Genomic DNA, 27,857 nt, shown 5'->3' with positions numbered 1-27,857 from the left:
TACATTTTTATAATTAAGGGACGACAACAGCTATGTTTTGTATCTGACTGTGTTAATCTGTTCATGTGTCATCTTTTGTGTAGGTGCTGTACCGTGTGGAGGGCTTTGTAGACAAGAACAATGACCTGCTGTACAGAGACCTGTCCCAGGCCATGTACAAGGCCACCCACAGCCTGATGAGACAGCTGTTTCCTGAGGGAAACCCTGCTAAGGTCAACCTGAAGAGACCCCCCACTGCAGGCTTCCAGTTCAAGGCCTCTGTAGGGGTACTCATGAAGAACCTGCAGACCAAAAACCCCAACTACATCAGGTAAGCGACCATTCACTCTGAGGATCATGTATTCTAAAGGATCAGTATTTCACCCCTTTTTCTCCCCAATCTTCGTTGTATCCAGTTGGAAGTTATAATCTTGTCCCATCGCTGTAACACCCTTACGAACTCGGGAGAGGCGACGTCAAGAGCTGTGCGTCCTCCCAAACACGGCCCCGCCAAGACGCACTGCTTCTTTGACACAATGCCCGCTTAACCCAGAATCCAATGTGTTGGAGGAAACACCGTGCACCTGGCGGTTGTGTCAGCGTGCATGCGCCCGGCCCGCCACAGGAGTCACTAGAGCACATTGGGACAAGGACATCCCGGGCCAAACCCTCTCCTAACCTGGACAACGCTGGGCCAATTGTGCACCGCCTCATGTGTCTCCCAGCTGCAATGCAGCCCGGTATCGAACCAGGATCTGTAGTGACATACAGTTGAAATCGGAAGTTTACATACACCTTAGCCAAATACATTTAAACTCAGTTTTTCACAATTCCTGACATTTAATCCTAGTAAATATTCCGTTTTAGGTCAGTTAGGATCACCACAACATGATGCTGCCACCCCCGTGCTTCACGGTTGGGATGGTGATCTTCGGCTTGCAAGCCTCCCCCTTTTTCCTCCAAACATAATGATGGCCATTATGGCCAAACAGTTCTATTTTTGTTTCATCAGACCAAAGGACATTTCTCAAAAAGTACGATCTTTGTCCGCATGTGCAGTTGCAAACCATAGTCTGGCTTTTTTATGGCGGTTTTGGAGCAGTGGCTTCTTCTTTGCAGAGTGATATAGGACTTGTTTTACTGTGGATATAGATACTTTTGTACCTGTTTCCTCCAGCATCTTCACAAGATCCTTTGCTGCTGTTCTGGGATTGATTTGCACTTTTCGCACCAAAGTACGTTCATCTCTAGAACGCGTCTCCTTCCTGATAGCTATGACGGCTGCGTGGTCTCATGGTGTTTATACTTGCGTACTATTGTTTGTATAGATGAACGTGGTACCTTCAAGCGTTTGGAAATTGCTCCCAAGGATGAACCAGACTTGTGGAGGTCTACTATTTTTTTTCTGAGGTCTGGGCTGATTTCTTTTGATGTCACCATGATGTCAAGCAAAGAGGCACTGCGTGTGAAGGTAGGCCTTGAAATACATCCACAGGTACGCCTCCAATTGACTTCTAACCCACTGGAATTGTGATACAGTGAGTTATAAGTGAAATAATTCTGTTAACAATTGTTGGAAAAATTACTTCTTATGCACAAAGTTGATGTTCTAACCGACTTGCCAAAACTAGAGTTTAACAGAAGTTTGTGGAGTGGTTGAAAAACGAGTTTTAATGACTCCAACATAAGTGTATGTAAACTTCTGACTTCAACTGTAGCTAGCACAGTGCCTTAGACCTCTGCGCCTCTCGGGAGGTCCTGAGTTGTCTCAACTCTGATCCAGTGATTACCTTTTGTGTGACCATGCATGTCCATGCCTTGGTGTCTGTCTGTTTTCCTCAGGTGCATCAAGCCCAACGATAAGAAGGTAGCCCACATCTTCACCGACTCACTGGTGTGTCACCAGGTGCGTTACCTGGGCCTGGTGGAGAATGTGCGTGTGAGGAGGGCTGGCTACGCCTTCCGCCAGCCCTATGAGTCCTGTCTGGAGCGATACAAGATGCTCTGCAAGAAGACCTGGCCCCACTGGAGAGGACCCGCCAGGTAGGACCTCTGCTCTACCTGAACAGAAATGCTGTATTTATTATCTGCCTGTTCAGAATGTTGTATTTACCATATGATAAACCTAGAGCAAATATATTTACCTCACTCTTCCTCGTTCAAATCAAGGAAATAACACCCTTTTTTAATCAGCACTTGTCACAAAGTGATATTACAGCAGAATGCTGTGAAATTACAGCATACAGTACTAACGACAGGATAATGTAGTAACAGCAGTAGTCATCCATAGATGATTTGCCCAAACATAACCCACCATGATACGGCTACGTCAGCAAGCTGTGGTAGGGTGGCTAGATCTTGTAGTGATCTGCTTGCTCTGTGAGACAAACAGTCAAACCATGGTTCCTTTACGCTGCCCTGGGCATTTTGAGGCTGTTGGTTCTTAGCTCTGATGCTGTCATGTTATATTCACTGACAAGTGAGATGGCGCTGCAGTGGATAGAAGACGTTCTACGGGCTCCTGACCAATTCTACTATTTTGTGTGCTTTCTTAGTGATCTTAACTTTTTTGGGACGTAATGTCTCATCCATCATTTCCTTTCACCGAAAATAGTTTCTGGACTTCTTCTCAGGTTTTTGCCTGCCATATGAGTTCTGTTATACTCATAGACATCATTCAAACAGTTTTAGAAACTTAGCACCTTTCATCCAAGCTACTCAATACTGCCCCTGCAGCCATAAGAGTTTATGCTTGTGCAAAAGCTTGTGCGCTATCTCTGTTAGAATACCACATGATACGCTGCAGACCATAGCTGTCTATTTAGCTGTCTATTTACCACAACAAACTAATGCTTGCACGAAGACCGCACTCAATGAGTGCGCCGCTTCTCGTGGACTGTGATTTTAGTGCAAGGAAACTGTATTATCTCATTTTTACCAGCATGTCACCTGTGTAACTAGAGGTGACAAAACTCTATCACTTTTACTTCACACACAGAAATGCATACAAGGCTCTCCCTCGTCCTCCCTTTGGCAAATCTGACCATGACTCTATCCTCCTAATTCCTGCTTAAAGCAAAAACTCAGCTGAAGTACCGGTGACGCGCTCAATACGGAAGTGGTCTGATGAAGCCGATACTAAGCTACGGAACTGTTTCGCTAGCGCAGACTAGAATATGTTTTGGGATTCATCCGATAACATTGAGCAGTTTACCACATCAGTAACCGGCTTCATTAATAAGTGAATTGACGACATCGTCCCCACATAGAGAGGGACACTAATCCGTACGCTTATAAGAAATCCCACTACAACCTCCAAGCCATCCAACAGGCAAAGCATCAATACAGGACTAAGATCAAATCCAACTACGCCGGCTCTGATGCTCGTCGGATTTGGCAGGGTTTACAAACTATTACGGATTGCAAAGGGAAACCCAGCCACGTGCTGCCCAGTGATGCGAGTAGGGCTGTTGCGGTTACCTTATTACTGCCACACCAGTAGTCAGTAGTCATGAGTCATGACCGCAGTCAAATTCCACGTGACCGTTGAGTCACACTAATCTCCTTTTGTGCACTCTACGCGTTGGTTGTACCCAACTCACTAACGAGTGCCAAGTGGCCTGGTACTCAGGGCTCTATTGTCCCTCTAACCACTCTGATATCAATGATAATGCAATCGAAAATCATATCAAACACTTATTATGAAAAGAGGGTCATGCGTTTAAAACTAACCATTAAGGTAAAAAAAAAATGACCTCACTGTGATGATCAATTTGAAGAAAAATTTATTAACAGGTTGAAACTGAGTGGAAAACATGGTCATTGTGGATTTTGTTTCAAAGCCAAACAATGAAATGGACAGCGCTTTCTAAGGTGATGATTATTTCAAAGCATTTAAGACGTTGCATGTAGAACACCCATATGCATATTACAGCTTATGCATGGGCACATATGAGCCCAAGCCCCCCCCAAAATAATAAATAAAAACGGAATTAAAATAATGATTGTGCCGTTATACAATACATAGCCTACTGAATATTATGCATGGCAGAAAAACATACAAATAAATAACCTGCTTTAAGATGTCTTTGGTATATAATTGGTCTAGCCTACACTCCCAAATGAAACACATTTGAGTAATTGCCTTTTGAGTGTAGACTGTATTATTATGCATACTGGGTGGACTGGTTACCTTATGCTATACTGCAGACTTTCTATCCATAAGTCTGAGAACATATAGGCCTAGGCGATGCTGCTGGTTCAATGATTGAATTTGTATTTGATTTTGAATAGCCTTGTAATAGGGCATTTTTAAAAATATTTTCATAATTAATAGGCTGACACATGACCTTTTTACATATAGAATATCTCACCATTTTGCATTTCCATCTCCTCTCTCTCCTTCATTCCTTTCTCGAGTGCATTTCTTTGTGAAAACATGTTACTATCGATGTTCCCGAACAGATTTGATTTGGTTTCTCAAATTAAGCACTGGTTAGCTGCAGGGACATGGTTGGAGAGCCCATGGCATATAGTGTTTGGGCAGAACAGAGCGCAAGCTTTTTTGCTTCTTTTTCAACTAGTATATAGCCTATCGTCGCATCATGTAGCCCATATATATTTTGATTTCTAAGACATTGTAAGGTTTATCATTCACAACTGAATTAGTCAAATAACTCTAAATCTAGTGTATAGGACCGGTTTCAAATGATCACTTTTACGCTCAATATAGCATATGTGCACTCGCTCTTGAATGGGAAAAATATCCTTTATTTTTTTCAGCTAAGTTCAATTATAGTATTCTTACTATGTAATAATATAAAATAATGGCAACGGACTTAGTGGTTTGTCCTTTAAAAGTTGCAGCTTACTACAGCGCAGCTTGTATGATGCCTCAGAATTCAATGGCACGTTATTTAAGTTTAACAACTGGTACCATTTAATGCTAGTTGGTGCTAGTTTGAACACCAGAGGGCATCTTTGAGAAATATTTGATAGCCTTCAATAGCGGCTGTACTAGAGAATTTAATACCTTTTTTTTGTAAGGACATAGTATATGAGACTGATTTTAAGAAATGTTGCTTAATTAAGTTGATTATTATGGTGTTTCTATTCCAAGAAAAATGATAAACCCTCTGGGTTTCCGTTAGAATGGAACGGAAAATATGGTGCTGTACAACGTGACAGTCGGGAGTAGAGTACTGGGCTATTTAGCTAAAGAATCCCCGTGGCGTGCGGGCACGCGGGGAGACTGGTGTTCAGTTCCCCGACTGAGAGGAAGGAGTAAGCTGTCCTTGCGAATAAGAAATGGTTCTTAACTGACTTGCCTAGTTAAATAAAGGTTACACTATGAGCATAACATTTCTACACCCTAATTTTCTAATTCTAGTCTAACTAATACCCCAATGGAGATTCATTGAATTATCAAGACCAGTCCCCGTGCTTGTCCCAGAGCAGCGCGAAACTGTGCTAAAATAGTTGTAGGCTATTGCTTCAAATCCTATTGCTTCTAACTTCAATATGCTCTTTAAATAAATAAGACCTACACCACTTTTAACAGCACATTAGGTAGGCCTACAGTATATCGAAAAATATGACATGACTCTCCGCCAATAATGACATATAAAGGATTGGAGGATATTTCTGTAATTCATTGATATTTATTCCCATAATAATTCATTATGGATCCTTAACTAAATAAACATCAGCATTTTGAAAGAGTATTTTTATTATTATTTTATTAAGGAAAGCATAAACATGCTGTTATTAGTTACATTGTTTTAGTTTGAACGTGCAGATTGGCACTAAGAACAGAAGAGCGGGAACGTTTCTCTAGTCAGCTCCATTATTAGTGCAATGCCCCTTAAAGTGTTGCCGGGGTGGGGGTCCACCCCCCCCTCCTCCTCCTCCCTTCCCCATGGGCTAGGTCGGTCTTCTGTACGTGGCTCTGCGGTCCATACCATGCCCCCTGTCCTCGTGCCTTGAACTTAACGCACTTTCAGTGGATTCAACTGGAGAACTGCAAGGCAATCCCATTGTGTGCCACTCGGGAGCAATGACCAATATACAGTGGGGCAAAATAGTATTTAGTCAGCCACCAATTTTGCATGTTCTCCCACTTAAAAAGATGAGGCCTGTAATTTTCATCATAGGTACACTTCAACTATGACAGACAAAATTAGAAAAAAAATCCAGAATTGTAGGATTTTTAATGAATTTATTTGCAAATTATGGTGGAAAATAAACTTTTCTTATTGACCAAATACTTATCTCAATACTTTGTTATATACCCTTTGTTGGCAATGACAGAGGTGAAGACTTACAGAAAATGTTTGACAAGGTTTTCACACACAGTTGCTGGTATTTTGGCCCATTCCTCCATGCATATCTCCTAGAGCAGTGATGTTTTGGGGCTGTTGCTGGGCAACACAGACTTTCAACTCCCTCCAAAGATTTTCTATGAGGTTGAGATCTGGAGACTGGCTAGGCCACTCCAGGACCTTGAAATGCTTCTTACGAAGCCACTCCTTCATTGCTCGGGCGATGTGTTTGGGATCATTTTCATGCTGAAAGACCCAGCCACATTTCATCTTCAATGCCCTTGCTGATGGAAGGAGGTTTTCATTCAAAATCTCATGATACATGGCCCAATTCATTCTTTCCTTTACACGGATCAGTCATCCTGGTCCCTTTGCAGAAAAACAGCCCCAAAGCATGATGTTTCCACCCTCATGCTTCACAGTAGGTATGGTGTTCTTTGGATGCAACTCAGCATTCTTTGTCCTCCAAACACGACGAGTGGTTCTATTTTGGTTTCATCTGACCATATGACATTCTCCCAATCTTCTTCTGGATCATCCAAATGCTCTCTAGCAAACTTCAGACGGGCCTGGACATGTACTGGTTTAAGCAGGGGGACACGTCTGGCACTGCAGTATTTGAGACCCTGGCAGCGTAGTGTGTTACTGATGGTAGGCTTTGTTACTTTGGTCCCAGCTCTCTGCAGGTCATTCACTAGGTCCCCCCGTGTGGTTTTGGGATTTTTGCTCACCGTTCTTGTGATCATTTTGACCCCACGGGGTGAGATCTTGCGTGGAGCCCCAGATCGAGGGAGATTATCAGTGGTCTTGTATGTCTTCCATTTCCTAATAATTGCTCCCACAGTTGATTTCTTCAAACCAAGCTGCTTACCTATTGCAAATTCAGTCTTCCCATCCTGGTGCAGGTCTACAATTTTGTTTCTGGTGTCCTTTGACAGCTCTTTGGTCTTGGCCATAGTGGAGTTTGGAGTGTAACTGTTTGAGGTTGTGGACAGGTGTCTTTTATACTGATAACAAGTTCAAACAGGTGCCATTAATACAAGTAACGAGTGGAGGACAGAGGAGCCTCTTAAAGAAGAAGTTACAGGTCTGTAAGAGCCAGAAATCTTGCTTGTTTGTAGGTGACCAAATACTTATTTTCCACCATAATTTGCAAATAAATTCATAAAACATCCTACAATGTGATTTTCTGGATTTTTTTTCTTCATTTTGTCTGTCATAGTTGCAGTGTACCTATGATGGAAATTACAGGCCTCATCTTTTTAAGTGGGAGAACTTGCACAATTGGTGGCTGACTAAATACTTTTTTGCCCCACTGTATATTGTCCTGCTAATAACGGGGTTAATAATATATCTCTGAGAATATCCAACAGGCTTTTATATAATACTAAATGAATAATAATCTCCTTGTTTAAAAAAAATAACTATTGGAGATTTCGTTTTCAAATAACGTAAAATGGCCATTCATGAACATGGGATGAGACATTGTTACTCATTTGTAAATAAAGCCATTTTGTTATTTAGAATTAATTCTTTTTTTAGAGTGAGAGAAACCAAAAAAACTACTGTCATCTCCTAGGTCTCCCAGTTGAGGCCGGCACAGGTATTGAACCAGCATCTGTAGCAACACAGCTTGCAGTGCTATGCAGTGCCTTAGACCGTTGAGGAACTGAATAACATGACAGGTCGGGAGTGGCCTACAGTACTACAGTAAGAGCAAAATAAAATAATAAAACCTTAGTGTAACAACAGTTTTAGTAAGTAATACTGAGGTTGTGCACAATTATCAGTTTCTATTTAGGTTTATGTCGCCCATTCATTGTCAGTTAGAGTTACAGTAGGACCCAAAAACATAATCAGTGCTCTAACTCCTTCTTGCGCTGGTCTGGAGCAATGAAGTGGTGACGCAGGGTACCGTACTAAACCACAAATTACCTTTAAGTCCCGCAGCATTATCGCACAACTTTTAGTGGAACAACCACTGTAAGCATATTATGTCTGCCTATAGCATGGAGCATAGCCAGATAACGTACAGTAGGCTTACTCATATTCAGTTCTTCTGAAATACATTTTCTTCTCATAATGTTTCTTTAGACCTTCCTAAAATAAATAATAGATGTATTGTGATGGTGTAGATTAAATGGATTTACTAGACTTTTTTACTCCAAAGGATAGCATCAGTGGCTTGTATTCATGGAGGCCTAGAGATGCTACAAATATTTATGTTAATCAACTGTAAATTACTGTGAGACCAGCAATCATTTGCATGACAATAACTGGCTGACAAAATGTCATGACCGCCAAAGCCCTAGATGTGAGCCTACCAGACGAGCTGAATGCCTTCTATGCTTGCTTCAAGGCAAGCAACACTGAACCATGCATGAGAGCACCAGCTAGCTGTTACAGATGACTGTGTGATGACGTTCTCTGTAGCCGATGTGAGTAAGACCTTTTTAAAAGGTTAACATTCACAGGGCCGCGGGGCCAGACGCATTACCAGGATGTGTACTCGGAGCATGCGCTGACGAGCTGGCAAGTGTCTTCAATTACATTTTCAACCTCTCCCTGACCCAGTCTGTAATACCTACATGTTTCAAGCAGACCACCATAGTCCATGCCGAAAAATGCCAAGGTAACCTGTCTAAATTACTATTGTCCTGTAGACCTCATCTGTAGCCATGAAATACTTTGAAAGACAAGCCATGGCTCACATCAACACCATCATCCCAGACGCACTGAACCCACTCCAATTCACATACCGCCCCAACAGACCCAACACAGTCCTCCCACCTGGACAAGAGGAAAACCTATGTGAGAATGCTGTTCATTGACTACAGCTCAGTGTTCAACACCGTAGTGCCCTCCAAGCTCATCACTAAGCTCAGGACCCTGGGACTGAACACCACCTTCTGCAACTGGATCCTGGACTTCCTGACGGACCTTCCCTAGGTGGTGAGTGTAGGCAACAACACATCTGCCACGCTGACCCTCAACACGAGGACCCCTCAGGGATGCGTGCTTAGTCCCCTCCTTTACTCCCTGTTCAACCACGAATGTGTGGCCGTGCACAACTTCAACACCATCATTAAGTTTGCTGACGACACAACGGTGGTAGGCCTGATCACAGACGAAGATGAGACAACCTATAGGGAGGAGATCAGTGACAACAACCTCTCCCTCAACATCAGCAAGACAAAGGAGCTGATCGTGAACTACAGGAAACAAAGGGCCGAGCACGCCTCCATCCACATTGACGAGGCAGTAGTGGAACAGGTCGAGAGCTTAAAGTTCTTCGGTGTCCACATCACTAAGGAATTAACATGATCCACACAGCAACACAGTCATTAAGAATGCACAACAATGCCTCTTCCTCCTCAGGGTGAAAAGGTTTGGCATGGGCCCTCGGATACTCAGTTCTACAGCTGCACCATTAAGAGCATTGTGACTGGCATCACCGCTTGTTTTGGCAAGTGGTTGGCATCCAAACACAAGGTGCTACAGAGGGTAGTGCGTACCACCCAGTACATCACTGGGGCCGAGCTCCGTTCCGTCCAGGACCTCCTATACCAGGCAGGGTGTCAGGGGAAGGCCCTAAAAAAATGTCAACTCCAGCCACCCAAGTCATAAACGGTTCTCTCTGCTTCCGCATGGCAAGCGGTACAGATGTACCAAGTCTGGTACCAGCAGGACCCTGAACAGCTTTTACCCCTAAGCCATAAGACTGCTAAATATTTAACCAAATAGACAACTCTTTTGACTCATCACAAATGCTGCTGATACTGCTTATCTGTCCTGTTGACTAGTTATTTTACCCCTACCAATATGTACACTACCGTTCAAAAGTTTGGGGTCACTTAGAAATGTTCTTGTTTTTGATAGAAAAGCACATTTTGTCATTAAAATAACGTCAAATTGATCAGAAATACAGTGTAGACATTGTTCATGTTGTAAATGACTATTGTAGCTGGAAACAGCTGATTTGTTATGGAATAGCTACACAGAGGCCTATTATTAGCAACCATCACTCCTGTGTTCCAATGGCACGTTGTGTTAGCTAATCCAAGTATCATTTTAAAAGGCTAATTGATCATTAGAAAACCATTTTGCAGTTATGTTAGCATAGCTGGAAACTGTTGTTCTGATTAAAGCAGCAATAAAACTTTCTTCTGAAACTCGTCAGTCTATTCTTGTTCTGAGAAATGAAGGCTATTCCATGCGAGAAATTACCAAGAAACTGAAGAGGCAACTTTCTCTCTGCGTTGTTGGGAAGGGCCAAGCATTTCTCTGTTTAGTCTACACCTGTTGTTTACAAAGCATCTGGATAAAAGTGTCTGCTAAATTACTTAAATGTATTTAAAGGTATAACGTCGATTCATATCTGATGTGGATTATAAACAACAGCATGTGTGGTGCCTAGTGTGTGTGCCTACTATCCTCCTTATAAGGTGTGTAAGTGGTTCATGAGGTTACATGTTCATCCCACATGTTATTTCAGATATGGACGGTTATGGCATTCTTTCCCCCTGTCTCTCCCTGCCTTAATTCATCTACTTCGTCCTCTCTGTGTCTCTCTTTCTGTGTCTCTCTTTCTGTGTCTCTCTTTCTGTCTCTCTCTCTGTGTCTCTCTCTGTGTCTCTCTCTCTCTATCTGTGTCTCTCTCTCTCTCTCTGTGTCTCTCTCTCTCTCTCTGTGTCTCTCTCTCTCTCTCTGTGTCTCTCTCTCTCTCTCTGTGTCTCTCTCTCTCTCTGTGTCTCTCTCTCTCTGTGTCTGTCTCTCTCTCTCTCTCTGTGTCTGTCTCTCTCTCTCTCTCTCTGTGTCTGTCTCTCTCTGTGTCTCTCTCTCTCTCTGTGTCTGTCCTGTCTTCTTATTCCCCTATCGTTTGTCCTTTCTCCTTCATCTGAACTATTCCCATCTTGTCCCTTTAATCATGTACATGTCAAAGTCCCACCATGTCTAATTAGTTAAGACGAAATAGTGAAGAAGTGTACCTCTGTCTCCTGTAGGGACGGAGTGGAGGTGCTGCTGACAGATTGTTCTGTTCCAACTGAGGAGTTTGCCTACGGACGCTCCAAGATCTTCATCAGGAACCCCAGAACGGTAGAATAACATAACATAACATTGCATAAGCATAGACAGTTGACCTGGAACCTGTACTGTCTCTGATATTATAAACGGTACTACTTGATGTTTTTTTTTACATTAGGTTTAGAAGGAGGGTTTACTGCCAAGGATGTGACACAACTTTGAAAAGAGCAGCATGCTCTGTTATGGAAGTCGTAGATTTAGCCATAGATCATAGATGTGAGGATTTTTGGATGTTTATTTATTTATTTTATTTAACCTTTATTTAACCAGGTAGGCTAGTTGAGAACAAGTTCTCATTTGCAACTGCGACCTGGCCAAGATAAAGCAAAGCAGTTCGACACATACAACAACACAGTTACACATGGAATAAACAAATATACAATCAATAATACAGTAGAAACATCTATATACAGCATGTGCACATGAGGTAGGATAAGAGAGGTAAGGCAATAAATAGGCCATGGTGGCAAAGTAATTACAATATAGCAAATAAACACTGGAATGGTAGGATGAGCAGAAGATGAATGTGCAAGTTGAGATACTGGGGTGCAAATGACCAAGATAAATAAATACAGTATGGGGATGAGGTAGATTGGATGGGCTATTTACAGATAAACTATGTACAGGTGCAGTGATCTGTGAGCTGCTCTGACAGCTGGTGCTTAAAGCAAGTGAGGGAGGTAAGAGTCTCCAGCTACAGAGATTTTTGCAGTTTATGCTGGACGGGTTGGCAGGTGCGGACAGCGATTTGTTGAAGTGCATACATTTAGTTTTACTTGCATTTAAGAGCAGTTGGAGGCTACGGAAGGAGAGTTGTATGGCATTGAAGCTCGTCTGGAGGTTAGTTAACACAATGTCCGAAGAAGGGCCAGAGGTATACAGAATGGTGTCGTCTGCGTAGAGGTGGATCAAAGAATCACTCGCAGCAAGAGCGACATCATTGATGTACACAGAGAAGAGAGTCGGCCCGAGAATTGAACCCTGTGACACCGCCATAGAGACTGCCAGAGGACCAGACAACATGCCCTCCGATTTGACACACTGAACTCTGTCTGCAAAGTAGTTGGTGAACCAGGCAAGGCAGTCATTAGAAAAACCGAGGCTACTGAGTCTGCCGATAAGAATGTGGTGATTGACCGAGTCGAAAGCCTTGGCCAGGTCGATGAAGACGGTAGTTCCTCAACGTAGCCTATTTGAAATATCTTTCCTATGCTCTACCTTTCGACAACCACTCGACATGAAAGGGCAAAAAATGTCATGCTAGGATCCGGTGGAAACGTCATAAAATAGGCCTGCCTGATTACTTCTTATTCCTTACACAAATAGCCTTCCCCAATGTCTGTCTGTCCAGAGCTCGAACAAGTTGATACAATGTTTCAAGTTCCTGGCAGACGGGCCATGCGTAACCAATGTGATTCATAGGATATTTCGTTTTAAAAGGATATTTTCTACCTGCGTGCTGCAATGTTTTTATTTGTTGGCAATCTTTACATATTGGCAATGGCAAAGGAAGTTACTTTTAGATTTATCATTTTCATTTATATCAAATTTTGATTAACTACATGACATTGATTTTGAGACATGAATACTTTATTATACAGTACCTGTCAAAGGTTTGGACACCTACTCATTCCAGGGTTTTTCTTTATTTGGACTATTTCTACATTGTAGAATAATAGTGAAGACGTCAACTATGAAATAACACATGGAATCATGTAGTAACCCAAAAAGTGTTAAACACTTTTTGGTTCTTCAAAGTAGCCACCCTTTACCTTGATGACAGCGTTGCACACTCTTGGTATTCTCTCAACCAGCTTCCAGTCACCTGGAATGCATTTCAATTAACTGGTATGCCAATCAGTTGTGTTGTGACACGGTAGGGGGGGGGGTATACAGAAGATGCCTCTATTTGGTAAAAGACTAAATCCATATTATGGCAAGAACAGCTCAAATAAGCAAAGAGAAACAGTCAGGAACTGTTTGTTCTGGTTACGCTATATTGATCTCTGGTTTACCCTCTTTAGTAATTTATTTTTATTTACAGTGCTTAAGGCATCAGACAAGCTCAGTAGCCTACATATTTGAGGTTGACAGATTATGATTTTTCAACGCCGACTACGATTATTGAAGTACCAAAAAAAGCCAATACCAATTAATCGGCCTAATTTGAAATAATGACAGTTACTGAATGAACAATGAACACTTTTATTTTAACTTAATATAATACCTAAATAAAATCTATTTGGTCTCAAATAAATAATAAAACATGCTCAATTTGGTTGAAATAATGCAATAACTGTGTTGGAGAAGAAAGTAAAAGTGCAATATGTGCCATGTAAAAAAGCTAACGTTTAAAATCCTTGCTCAGAACATATGAAAGCTGGTGGTTCAATATTCCCAGGTCTTTAATATTCCCAGTAAAGAAAAATTTGTTTGCAGTTATCATAGGAATTATGAGGCGTCGACTATTTCTCTCTGTACCATTTGTATTTCATATACCTTTGACTATTTGATGTTCTTATAGGCACTTTAGTACTGCCAGCCTAATCTCAGGAGTTGATAGGCTTGAAGTCATAAACAGCGCTGTGATCAAGCATTGCTAAGAGCTGCTGGCATACGCAGTAAGGTTTGAATGAATGCTTACGAGCCTGCTGCTGCCTACCCCCGCTCAGTCAGACTGCTCTATCAAATCATAGACTTAATTATAGTATAACACACAGAAATACGAGCCTTAGGTCATTAATATGGTCAAATCCGGAAACTATCATTTCGAAAACAAAACGTTTGTTCTTTCAGTGAAATACAGAACCGTTCCGTATTTTTTCGAACAGGTGGCAACCCTAATTCTAAATATTGCTGTTACATTGCACAACCTTCAATGTTATGTCATAATTACGTAAAATTCTGGCAAATTAGTTAGCAACGAGCCAGGCGGCCCAAACTGTTGCATATACCCTGACTCTGCGTGCAATGAACTCAAGATACAACATTGCAAGAGAAGTGACACAGTTTCCCTAGTTAATATTGCCTGCTAACATGACTTTCTTTTAACTAAATATGCAGGTTTAAAAAATATATACTTCTGTGTATTGATTTTAAGAAAGGCATTGATGTTTGTGGCAGGTACATTCGTGCAACGATTGTGCTTTTTTCGCAAATGTGCCTTTTGTTAAATCATCACCCGTTTGGCGAAATAGGCTGTGATTCGATGATGAATTAACAGGCACCGCATTGATTATATGCAACGCAGGACAAGCTAGTTAACCTAGTAATATCATCAACAATGTGTAGTTAACTAGTGATTATGTGAAGATTGATTGTTTTTTATAAGATAAGTTTAATGCTAGCTAGCAACTTACCTTGGCTCCTTGCTGCACTCGCGTAACCGGTAGTCAGCCTGCCACGCAGTCTCCTCGTGGAATGCAATGTAAACGGCATTCAAAAATGCAGATTACCGATTGTTATGAAAACTTGAAATTGCCCTTAATTAATCGGCCATGCCAATTAATCGGTCGATCTCTACTACATATAGTTGATTTTATTCAAACATATGGTGAGTCTATATAAAATTTAGACCAAACGATTGGTCGAAAGACCAGACAACTCTATTGACCAATCTTTTTGTTGTTGTGGACAGCCCTAATCAATTCTATCCATTCTATGTCGACTCGGCCAGTAGCATTGGAAAAAGGAACATTTAGGCCTATTTTCCATGGTAGCATGGACTTTTAAGAACATGCAGTGGTGGGTGCAACAACGAAAAACCTTGTCAGTCCAGGAGCCAGTCTAAACAGAGCTCGTAAAGCCTGATCTCATAGGGTTGTGTCCTTATCCTTGATCTACTGTACCTTACCAGGTTAGCTAAGTATCTCCTTTTCTGGTATAGAGTGACGCTACAGTTCACTCATGGTGGTGGTAGGATGGGGCCTAGTCTAGGTCACTAAACTCTGACCTGATCGGTCTCTGTCTGCAAAAGTATTTGAGGTGGAGAATGTGTTTGGGCAGCTATAGATGCCCCTTGTCTTTCTAAAGATCTTGAGAACCACACAATATTGTCCCAAAATGACATCCTCGTAAAGCCTGATCTCATAGGGTTGTGTCCTTATCCTTGATCTACTGTACCTTACCAGGTTAGCTAAGTATCTCCTTTTCTGGTATAGAGTGACGCTACAGTTCACTCATGGTGGTGGTAGGATGGGGCCTAGTCTAGGTCACTAAACTCTGACCTGATCGGTCTCTGTCTGCAAAAGTATTTGAGGTGGAGAATGTGTTTGGGCAGCTATAGATGCCCCTTGTCTTTCTAAAGATCTTGAGAACCACACAATATTGTCCCAAAATGACATCCTGTCTCAATGAAAATAGTTTTCTTATTCCTAAATTGTACAGACTATGGTGGTGTTCTTAGTATTCTAGTAGATGTTCATGTTTCTATCATCCTCTTGATGCCTTCTTCCTGTGTCCCCAGCTGTTCACTCTGGAGGAGAGGAGGAGGGCGTGTCTGGAGGACCTGGCCACCCTGATCCAGAAGATCTACCGGGGGTGGAAGTCTCGTACTCACTTTCTGCTGCTGAAGAAGAGCCAGGTGGTGGTGGCAGCCTGGTACCGCAGATATGCAGTGAGTTAGCTTGTCTCTACTATGCACACACAAACACATACAGAACGTCATGCCGGTTCAAATGTTTAAGATATGAGTGCATCCGTCTGTGGGAGCACAATCTGATCCAAATATAGCATGCATCGGTCAGAAAATAGATTGTTACAGATCGGTGGTTCACTAAAATGTTTTACTCAAATTACTTTCTACCTTCAGAAAATAGCATATTTTGTGACAACTGCATCCTCTCTCATGTAACCATGTTGTAATCACGAACAACCCTTGGTAATATCAGTAGCCTAGTCAAACTGCTCGCTGTGAACAGCTTCACGCACTGACCAACAAGATGTAGGCCTATTCTTGATCAGCGTTCAAATGTTTGTAAAATGGCTTGTGCAATATTAGGCTTTATTAATTGAGTGGCAACCAATGTAATTTGCTTGGTTATTTTGATCAAATGTGCTGTTGAAAATGGTGTTTTATCGGATTAAAGGTAGCCTAAGCTATCGCCATGGACACAACTCTCATCTGGCTATAGGTAGGCTATATGCTGATCGGGGTTTAGGCTACATTCAATTTTATTTTGATTGTTCAGGTTCACCATCATCAGTAGTTGTGCTTGAAACAATCAGTGCATATGGTCATTTCTAGATATAGAGCTTACAGATGATAATTTCATAAGTACAGAAATTGCTTTTGCTGCCCGCACTGCATGATCGAAGAAGAGAAGCTCACTCCAAATGAGTTGTCAAAACCATTCGATTATGAGACGTGGGTGAAATCCAAAGTTCTGCTATATATTAATTGTCTATGTCAATGGCTATAACTGGTAGTGGGGTGGTAGAGGCCCAGTTTCCCTTATGGCTCTGCTCAGGTACCTATATACATCATATGTACTACCGTTCAAAAGTTTGGGGTCACTGAGGAATGTTCTTGTTTTTGAAAGAAAAGCACTTTTTTTTGTCCATTTAAAATAACATCAAATTGATAAATACAGTGTAGACATTGTTAATGTTGTAAGCCCATGTATCTAGATGCATATCAAATCGTCTTGAAACTAGAAAGATGTGCATCCCTAATATGGTGGCTATAGAGCTTAGATGCCTGTAGTTTAATCTTACTTGTCAGTTAAGCTCAGTGTTTTTTTTCCTTCCCCTGTTGCAGCAACAAAATAAATATCAGAAGATCAAGAGTGCTACACTAGTGATGCAGTCCTTCATCAGAGGGTGGAAGGTATGTCCATGTCTACATACCAGTCAAACAGTATAAGAAAGCATGTTTTCCTGTGATAATGCTGTAGTAAAGGCATGTTTAAAAACAATGTTTTTTCTCCAGGCCCGCAACATCTTGCGGCAACTGAAATATGAGAAGAGATGCAAGGAGGCTGTGACTACCATTGCAGCATACTGGCACGGGACTCAGGTACTGGCTCAAACATTACCTGATTTCAACATAATGATTAGACAATGTAAAGACAAGTATAGAATGATATTGGGAGGAAATGGATGAGCTGCCGATTATGGACATCCACTGCCTTTTGCTTTTGCAAGGTTTATCTGCCATACTGCCAGGTAAGAAAATACAGTATTATAAGACATGGCTCTGCACAGGTCTCCCAGCTATACTGAGAGCTACACTAGAGCAATTTCACAGCTTTTTCCTTCTGGTCTTCTACTGTCGCTGGTCTTACCACCGCTGCTTTTCTCATACTCGTTTTCACTCTCTTCCTCCCCTCTCTCTAATTCTTCCCTCCTAACCTTCACTCTCCTCCCTCCATCCTTCCACCCTCCCGGCCACCACCAGGCTCGGATGGAGCTGCGGCGCCTAAAGACGGAGGCGCGGAATAAGCGTGCTGTGTCTGTCATATGGGCATACTGGCAGGGGACCAAGGTATTTAAGCCGGTTGCCGTTGTCGTGTTTTGCCATCCCAGCTGTCCGTCATACTCCATGTCCCACCCCTCTTGAAACTGACCAATTGAATTGCTCGTCATCGTTCCTCCATTGTCCCATTGGTCCACTAGCGTCCCTTACCAGTGTCTGGTGATTGACTCATCTGTTTTATTGTCCCTTCAATAGGTGTCATTTGAGGGATATTGGGTGGCTAACCTTATCCCACTAACATCTATTTAAACGTCTGTTTGCTAGTCCTCTGTTACAGTTTTGGAGCCTCCCTTACATTCTCCCTTTAGGAACAACTGCAAGTCCCACAACACAATTCTCCTTTCCATTCCCATGTCTATGTCTGTTGTTTTCTTGATGTTTGTCATTGCATTCCTCTGTAATCTGTTTTTATGAGAGACATGACAGATAGTACATGATAATGGACGTACAGTATCCAATCAGAATGAATATCATGTGTTCACTTTGATGTAATAATTCTGAGGACTGTGCTGAGAATAGACTGTATTCCATGTGCCATTACAGAAACACAAAGAGCAGGGTTAGGGTCATTTCCACTTAAATTCCAGTCAATTCAGGAAGTACACTGAAATTCCAATTCTCTTCAATGCTTTTCAATGAGGAAAATTTGGAATTTAGTTTACTTACTGAATTGATTTGAATTTAAATGGAATTGGCCCAACCCTGCTAGGGATCTTCAGATCATATAGCCTAATGGTCATAGCACATACCACCATTTGCACTTTATGGACTTTTAAAGGGCTATATGTTTTAGAGGCAACATATAATCCTTTAAAACAGTCCATGCACAACATGTCATGTTTTATGGACATTTAACAACAAGGGATGCAGATCAACTCAGTCCTGCTATCCATTGAAAAACAACCTTTACAACTATTTTGTAACTCTGCATGATCTTATCTAAAGGCTTTACAGCCACACTCACCAGATAATCATAACATACATAACTTAAAAGCATGTCTGACATGTATTGGGGTGCACAATCGTGTATTGATTTAAAAACAATAAAATAATCTTAACATGAATTCTAAAACTCACAGGCAGCCAGTGCAGACTTTAAAACCTGTGTACTGTGTGCTCTCCGTCTGATCTTGGTCAGTATCCGTGCTGCAGCATTCTGTATGTTTTGCAGTTGACCAATGGCTTTCGTTGACCAATGGCTTTCTTGGGTAGACCAGACAGGAGAGCATTACAGTAGTGAAACCTGCTTGTAATAAAAACGTGGAGAAACGGCCGCACCATGACAATGTTCCTCAGGTGGAAAAAAGCTATTTTGGTCACATTGCTAATGTGTGATTCAAAATTGTGTTCAGAATCTAAAATAACACCTAGGTTTTTGTTTAACCTGTTTTATCTTTATTGACCGTGAATTAAAGCCAGAATTCTCTCTGTGCTTTAGCGCCAACAATAAGTACCTCAGACTTGTCTTGATTTAGCTGGAGGAAGTTGTGAGCCATCCAAGTATTTAAATCACTAATACAGTCTAATAATGTATTGTGGCGCTAACATCCTCTGGTCACAGAGAAATATAAAGTTGTGTATTGTCTGTGTAGCAGGGAATGTCAATGCTGTGCTTTCTGATAACGCTGCCAAGGGTTAATGTATATAAACTGAACAGTACCGGACCCAAAATTGAACCTTGTAAAATGCCATGTGCTATGTATTTTCTCTGAATTATGTTCACCAAGGGTGACAAACTCTTGACTGGTTAAATAGGTCCTAAACCAATTTAGAACTTGACTGGAGAAGCCAACCCACCTGTCCAGAAGGACATCATTTTCAACAGGGTTGAATGCAGCACTTAAATCCAAGAGCACAAGGAGAACTGTTTGACATCTGTGGTGGCTCATTTACCACTTTAACTAAGGCAGTCTCTGTGCTGTGGTGGGCACAAAAAACAGATTGCAATTTTTTAATAATGTAGTTGGATTTTGAAAAAATGATTTATCTGTTTGAAAACCAATTTCTCCATTTTGCTTAAGAATGGAAGGTTGGAGATTGGCTGAAAATTGCTGAGAGCTGAAGAATCTAGACAATTTTTCTTCAGAAGAGGTTTTACCGTAGCAGTTTTTAGTGCAGTGGGGGATGTGCCAATGGACAGGGAGTGATTAACAATAGCTTGTACTTCTTCAGATATGCAATTAAATGTGGATTTGAAGAATGTGGTGGTGGTGGGATAGAATCCAGAAGGCAGATAGAAGGCCTTAAGTTGTGATATCACTTTCCTGAGCATGTCAGTATGTGTCAAACAGGGAAAATAAATCCGTAGTGCCTTTGTGGTAGGCTAGGAAACATATCATCAAACTTCTCATCAGGTCTTGCTTGACTGATACCCAGCCTAATGTTTATCTTATCTCTGAAATATGCCGTATATTCGTCACATTTAGTTAGGTTTGCAGGGGTAGGATTTATCAGGCCATCAATGGTTGAAGAGCACTCAAGTTATTCTAATTACAAGTGATCACTCAGTCATAAGCTCCAAATGGTAGCTAATGTTTCCTCCATTGTCTTAATCTTTTCATCTTTATGCTACTTCAGTGCCATGTAGGCTACATATTGCTGTTCGTCTGCTTCTTATTTAGACCAACACCTATCCCAATGGGTATATTCCTCCCAAAACACACTAAATCCAACCCCACCACTTCCCCAGGCTCGGAGAGAACTGCGGCATCTAAAGGTGGCGGCGCGAGAAAAGCTCGCCGTGTCTGTCATTTGGGCTGGCTGGCAGGGGACCAAGGTATTTGGGAAGAAGCCTGTAAACAATATCCATCCATATCCCGCCGCCCGCCTGCCATTTCTCCATCAGATCCAACCAGACATGCCAGACCCCTGCATTAGCTAAACAATAGTCTGGAGAGACTGCGAATGTCTCTAGCTATCCTCCCCATTACCACCACCCATCCCATTTATATTGCATGACAAGGTGCCATACGAACCCCTCATCCAATGTCCCATTGCATGTTAAAACAGAATTGCGGGGGGGTTACTTAGCCTACTGGGCTAGAGCAAGACCCCCAAACACCCATGCTGGCTCTCTCAGCCAAGCTAGCTGCTGTTTAGTCTTTAATGGTTTAATGGAAGAGATCTAGAGATAGATGACTGGAGTTCTGATGGCCTTTGGTTCTGGTAGATAATGGACAGGCCTGGGCGCAAGGGCTAAGGGTGGGGGAGGGGAGGGTTGGGGTAAGGGTAAAGATACAGTCACTTAAGCCTCTTTGCCGTGCAGCCTGATGGATTATAGCTGATCCAGACTGACACCGGGAGGGGGGCGAGGAAGGCGGGGGGATGTTGACAGGCACTAGACTGGCATCACACACAGTGTCTGGAACCTTTGATAAACTCTTTGCCTGCCCTACCCCAAACCACCCAAACACTCACACTCCGCTATCCTGGCTTTGAGTTCTTCTTACCAAAGGTCAGGATGTTAAGGTGTGTTTCGGTTCCTCCCTGAGGCCCATGCATCACCTTTTGCAACCTCTATCTGCAGGATGTCTGCTCTCTTTCTTTATTTCTTTCTGCATGCTGTTCTCATCATAAATTGCATGCTACCTCCTTGCTTGCTGATTCCTTGAGGCTTGCAGCATTTTTTTTTCTTCTCAGTGTGCAGTGCAGTGTATGGAACGTTGGAGAGACCTCCTGATGGACTTGTTACCTTGAGCTTTGTACTTTGCTTTTGGCCAACAGAGCCATGTCTGTTTCAATCAAAAAGACTAATTGATGTACAGTACATAATCAAACTACAGCATTATTATAATGTCTATTTCATGATAATTGCATTCTTCCCATAGTTGGTTAAATCGTCTTCAGGATCTTGGTAACTAGACAGGGCTCGTGTGACGTGTTTCCTCACACAGGGCAGTGTCTCTTCCTCCATATCAGTCTATTATTCCCTCCTTTCAATCGTTCGTTCCTTCCCTCTCTTTCCTCCCTTCTTCCCAAAAGGCACGCAGGGAGCTGAGGCGCCTGAAGGAGGAGGCCAGGCGTAAGCACGCCGTCGCCATCATTTGGGCCTACTGGCTGGGACTCCAGGTATACCTGCCCACTGCCCAGCCTTCCTTACCCTCCAGCCACCCTTCTAGCCTAACCAGCCACTCCTTTCTACCCTAACCAATCACCCCTTACCCTCTCAGCCACTCCCCGGTCTTTGGTGTTGGAGGTGTAGGCACACTTCACAGAACCAGCATGCAGTCAGCCTCAGCCTATCATAGCTCGGGACCAACCACACAGTGATGACACGGTTCATGCATGTGAGCTCCAGAGTGACTGATTTAATATCTGGACAGTCCAGTACCAAAGGATATGCCCTCCTACCCTCCCCTCCTGTATCCCTGCAGTGACACACATTACGTTATTATGATGTACAATGAGGTGTAATGTACGTCTATCCTGCTCTCTCCATGAGGCCAGCAGGGCTTTAGATAAGCTGGCTATGGTTGGTTATAATTCATTCACAGATGCTCTTTTTTTTTCTTTTTTTTGCTCGTTCTTGAAGACTGCAGCCTCTTAACAGAGAGGTCAAAGGCACTACTGACCCTGACTGACATGGATGGATGTCTGTCTGTCTCTAGCAATTGCTGTATGTCCTGTCTGCATCATGTGCATGATAAGCTGTGTAACCATCAACATGTCTAACCCTCTATAGGTCTTGTTGTCTGATGCTATATCTACTCCATTCTCCAGTCCTTTTCTCATGTATTACTGTAGTCTGAGTGGCCCAATCCTGTCATCACATTAATTGACTGCACAATGTGCATGTCACCTTTGCACATCAGAGCAGCTCTCAGAACCTGTTAAAACCTGTCGACTCCAATCAGTGTGATTTAAATTGATCACCTCATTATTAATTAACTATGTGACATCTCATTTTCAGAAAAAAACATTTAGGAGAAAGTCCCATTCTGATTTGAGTTGAGTGCTCAACAGATTTTCCCTCCCTTTGTTTGTATGGTGTTGCTTGAGTTCATTGTAACTAACCACGTCTGCCTGTTGCTATAGTCATCACCACTGTAATCTCTTCTCTATTGGCCCCATGCCTCAAATCAGATCACTGTGGGGATGGATGATTGACGGCCAGTTGTCTCCTTGGTTACAGGTCCGCCGGGAGTACAGGAAGTTCTTTAGGGCCAACGCTGGCAAGAAGATCTACGACTTCACCATCCAGAGAATCGTAAGTAGAAGCGTGAATGTAGCCTGGTGCCAGATCTATTTATGCTGTCTTGCCGAGTTGGCAAGTCCACACAATCAGATCTGGGACAAGGCTAGAATGAATTAGTTGTGTATCCCTTTAAGCACTGATGGGTAGTGTCCATTTGAATCACTAAGGGATGGTTTCCCGGGCACAGATTAATCTTAGTCCTAGAGTAAAAATCACATTAAATGGAGAATCTCCGTTGAACATGCTTCTCGGATTAGGCTTAAACTTTGTCCAGGAAACCAGAGTTCTATGTTCCTGAATGTCAACAGTAATCCAAGTCTGAAAGGGAGGTATTGAATAGCCTTTCTCCCTCTCCCTCCAGATGCAGAAGTACTTCCTTGGTCTGAAGACCACTACAATGTCCCCTATGGACAACAGCTGGCCGGCAAAGCCTTATGGCTTCCTGGAGGGAGCTCACACTCAGCTCAGGAGGATCTTCCACCTCTGGAGGGTTTGTTATTATCTTTGGCTGTTCTTTCAAGGGGGCATCACTGATTTTACAGGTCAAAGGGTCAAGTTGTTGTATATGCCACTACCCAGCAGGCACATCTGGTTGCTAGGATGTCATTATTAACAGATTACAACCTTGTTGTAAACTGGTTGTAGTAATGTACAACCAGCTTTGCCCACTGGCTTTATAGTTTATAGTTTGAGGGACAAACAAACTTCCCAGGGATTGATGATGTATCTTTTGAATTATCAGTGCAAGAAATACCGGGGCCAGTTCACAGAGGAGAAGAAGGCTGTGTATGAGGAGAAACTTGAGGCCAGTGAGATCTTCAAGGACAAGAAGGCTCTGTACCCCAGCAGGTATAACATATTTCCCTCCTTGATTCACTCATTACATGATGTTTGACGTGAAGCTAATGTTGCAAGAAAATTTTACTAGCAGCCATTTTAGCTCCTTTTTCCTGAGTATAATCAATGCATTGCATTCCTCTCTGTTGCATCCTTGTGTCCGTTAAAAGCGCTATATAAAATGCATTATTATTGTTTAGTGTCAGCCAGCCTTTCAAGGGAGACTATCTGGAGATCCAGAAGAACCCCAAGTACCAGAAGCTGAACAGTGCTATGGAGGAGAAGGTGCTACTGGCTGACTTGGTGAACAAGATCAACAGGGCCAACGGCAAGGCAAGTACCTTTCTCAAAGTGCCTTACCTCAATCAAATCTGTTCATGTAACTGTAATGAAGCCTGAGGGAGTCAACAGTCTAACAGGTCTGAACACAGTTTATATGGACCAAACTCTTCAGGCATAGCTGTATTATTAGAGGATATCTGTAACTATGCTGTACAGTAGTCAAAGGAAAACTAATGTTTTATATTTGACAGATTCAGCCTACCTATGTTTTTATACCACTATCACCGTATAAATGCTCTGTTTTTGCTATTAATGAGTTTATACATGTATTGGTTGCTTTTATAATTACAATTTTGCCATGTACTTTATAAGTAAATAACTGGTTTCTCTACTAATTTCTCTACTGTAAAATAGTGTTACCAAATTCTTGGCGTATTAAACCTAGTCTGTCCTTGTTACAGGGGTCGCCGAGGCTCTTCCTGCTGACCAAAAGCAACTTTGTCCTGGCTGACCAGAAGACGGGCCAGGTGAAGGCCAGCGTGCCGCTACCAGACCTCGCTAGCGTGTCGGTCAGCACCCAGAGTGACGGCTTTTTCGCCCTCAAGCTCAAAGAGGTGATGGAGGGGAGCGTGCCCACTCCAGCTCCACTGTGATGCACTTACATATGGACATCATCCAGCGATCGAAAACGCAGTGACCAAAGCTGGTTGAAATGAATCTGCTTTGCTTGCTGCATAAATCCACTGGTTGCAAACTGGTTCTAATGATGGAATTTCAACCAGTTTAGCCCCTCTGTGTGTCTAATTATATTAGTCATGTCCTGATTCATAACTTTTAGTGTAACGTTAAGGGCTAACCATAGAAAGATTGGGTAGGCATATTGAGATTGAAAAGACTAACACCCCTCTGTGTTTTTTACCCATAGGGCTCTGCTTCAGCTTCCAAAGGTGACTTCCTGCTGAGCAGTGAGCATCTTATAGAGATCATCACCAAACTCCACCGCATAGGGACCACTGCTGCAGACAGGGACCAGATCAACATTGACATCTCAGACGAGTAAGAACCGGAGACACGTCGCCATATTGACTTTATGGTGCAATGCTGCTGTTGTTTTTCTTAGTCAAATCCTGGCCTGGTCCCAGATGTGTTTGTAATGTATTGCCAACTGCCTCTACTCATTGTTACGTTTACAAAAACAGATCTGGGATCAGTGTAATTAAATCCTGTGATGTCAGATGGTTTCTTATCCTACTTCCTCTGTGTCTCTGGCAGGTTCCTGGTGCAGTTCAAGCAGGACAAGGTGTGTGTGAAGTTCATCCAGGGGGGGCCTAAGAACGGAAACAGTGCTGCCTGCAAACGCAAGAACAACCGCCTACTGGAGGTGTCTGTGCCATCACCATAGAGATGACAAAGCCTCCTATAATACTTAGTTGTCATGACAGTTCACAATCAGGCCTGAACTCCAGCCCCCGCCCCCCAATGACTGTGCAATTACTCTGCTTTTTGTTTTTCGTTGTTGTTTCCTCTATTCAGAATCCTTGCATCACTGTAATATTTAACTGCGCTGACACTTTTGGTAGAGAGTGAAAGACCCATAGGATTGCATGGCGATAGGGTTATAGGAGAGAAAGATGAAGAAAAAAACAATATTTTACTAGTTTTAAAAGATGTGGGTGAAAGAAAGAAGTGCTCTCTTGTCAATGGAGCACAAGATATCTCCAGTCAGATGATACTGATTGTTGAGCTTGGGAAAGCTAATATGCAGGCTGTGTGGTGTGGTATCAAGCCATACCCATGTTCAGAGATCTGTAAAGGGCAAAGAAAGTGCTGACAAGACACACCCCTGCACTAGATTTGGGTCCTCATCGGTTTATCTGTTTACGCTCTGAAATGGCAACTCAATAGATCAACGATGACCAGAGAGCTTTCAGGATTGCTCTAAAGTTTTCTCTGAAAGTTAAACTATGACTGCACTTGTAATGTTCACCTGGGTGAGTTCAAATTTTAAAAGATAGTGATTAATAGTCAAAATATTATCTGGGTTGTTTTTGTTTTCCTTTGCTGACACCTACACAACTGACTACAGTGGGTGGTCAAGTACAAGAATCAACACTTGTCAAATGTGATTTGCCAAGTGATCGATTGTCAACCACTTAGTATCCTTAACTCCCCTGTGCCATTCAGCCGCCCTACTGTGTGAGGTGCCATGACGTGCTGCATATATCCATCTGTAGTCATCTAGTCAGGTCTTGGACACTAACAAAAAAACAAAAAGTTGAAGGGTCCCTACTCAGTTTATAAGTAGATGCCAAAAAAAAGTTGAAAGGGGGCCTCAATCAACCAGGACCAAGACTTTATTTGAAAACACTGCACACTTTTCTCACTCTCCAGTTGTCCTTAAAGTACTTTACATCTCTAAACTTTACCACAGGAATTGAGATGGACCCCAGGGTTCCCAAGTCTACCTTGATAACTATCCCAGATTCAATGCTGTTCAGTCTTTTTAGAGCCACAAGGCTCAATGGTCCTCTTGTTTGAAATTGAAGGGAAATGGAACTCTTTGCCTACAACGCTGCCTAGGCTAGGCTACACCATCTCAAGCATCCCTCCACCCTTTGGCATGAGAGTAATAAAATAGTAAGAGGATGCAGCATGGCAACAGACAGAACATAAGATTGAGTCCTACATTCTGTGACTGACATTTCTCAAACGCATGCTGTAGAGAAACACTCCCTCACTGACTGTATCATACACATCAACTGTAAATGCTCAAACAGACCCAGCATGGATGGAGTATGTACGGATAAATTATAGTGTCCTCATGCTAGTTCTCTCATTGCTGTGCTGCAGAAATATCTCTATATATATTTGCCATTGCAATGTGGGCTGTAATATATATATTTTGTAGCCCCACTCTGGCTAATAATAAATGCAGTGTTTTTCTTGGGATTGTGCGTATGGCCATGTAGTATATTCTTGGGAAGTTTTTTCAGAAATCTAGCAATCACAGCTTCACTGTCTGCTCTGCCTGTGTATGAATGTGATATACTTTACACACACACACACACAAGCCAATGTCACTTCAATCATTGCTCTATTTGGAAGTATATTTAATGATATTCTTTATCGGGATGTTTTAGTGGGGGGTTTTGTACTGTTGACTTCAAGGTTAAACCAATGGGTTCTCTGGTGGTGGCAATGTGGAGGTGGAAGCTCAGCCAAACTGCTCTAGATCACATACCTATAGATTACTGGTGTACCTTAAAATAAATAACTTTTTTACATGTTTTTGTAATTCCACAGGTGGACTTGAGGAATTATTGTTTTTTCCTTCCACGGGGGAAGATGTTGAACTGAGTCAATGCATGTTTGTGCTTCTCAGTTCTGTACAGTTTGAGATTTCAATGCAGTTTGCTATAACCACCTCTGTGTTTGTATTTGAAGTAAAATATGAAAAATAATGATATACAATGATGTATGCATTCTTGTTGTGTGCCTAATGTAACCTGCGCTGCGAGATGGAGAACATGGAAGTGTTTCAGTCCTCAATGTAACAAATTTACAAGTAATGCTTTTCAAATTAAAAAAGCAATAAATAAATGGACTACTTTGTGATTTTGTTGGTTTTGAATGCATATGTGCATCAGTTCAGTTTATGATCTCTCAAAACGGATGTTTCCCAGTC

At 42.2% G+C, this 27,857-nt stretch overlaps 1 protein-coding gene across 10 annotated transcripts in view; it reads left to right on the top strand.

The window, feature by feature from the left end:
- LOC109868224 (unconventional myosin-Ib) overlaps positions 1-27,787 on the top strand; it is a 146,199-nt gene extending 118,412 nt beyond the window's left edge. For 2 of the 10 annotated variants that reach the window (XM_020457660.2, XM_031797431.1), the window contains 16 exons: positions 84-310; positions 1,822-2,022; positions 11,303-11,396; positions 15,850-15,999; positions 17,143-17,211; positions 17,314-17,400; positions 17,782-17,868; positions 20,549-20,635; positions 21,841-21,927; positions 22,991-23,065; positions 23,415-23,543; positions 23,796-23,902; positions 24,091-24,223; positions 24,634-24,786; positions 25,098-25,228; positions 25,445-27,787. In XM_020457660.2, the coding sequence (XP_020313249.2) occupies positions 84-310; positions 1,822-2,022; positions 11,303-11,396; positions 15,850-15,999; positions 17,143-17,211; positions 17,314-17,400; positions 17,782-17,868; positions 20,549-20,635; positions 21,841-21,927; positions 22,991-23,065; positions 23,415-23,543; positions 23,796-23,902; positions 24,091-24,223; positions 24,634-24,786; positions 25,098-25,228; positions 25,445-25,574 (1,947 nt within the window). In that variant the 3' untranslated portion in view covers positions 25,575-27,787. The remainder of the gene's footprint in view (positions 1-83; positions 311-1,821; positions 2,023-11,302; positions 11,397-15,849; positions 16,000-17,142; positions 17,212-17,313; positions 17,401-17,781; positions 17,869-20,548; positions 20,636-21,840; positions 21,928-22,990; positions 23,066-23,414; positions 23,544-23,795; positions 23,903-24,090; positions 24,224-24,633; positions 24,787-25,097; positions 25,229-25,444) is intronic. The other 8 variants (XM_031797443.1, XM_031797486.1, XM_031797469.1 and 5 more) reach the window with 4 other exon arrangements.
- The last annotated feature ends 70 nt before the right edge of the window (positions 27,788-27,857 follow it).

This window comes from Oncorhynchus kisutch, linkage group LG2 (assembly GCF_002021735.2).
Source record: "Oncorhynchus kisutch isolate 150728-3 linkage group LG2, Okis_V2, whole genome shotgun sequence".
Taxonomy (NCBI): domain Eukaryota; kingdom Metazoa; phylum Chordata; class Actinopteri; order Salmoniformes; family Salmonidae; genus Oncorhynchus; species Oncorhynchus kisutch.
This window is presented reverse-complemented; position numbering and strand designations above follow the sequence as displayed.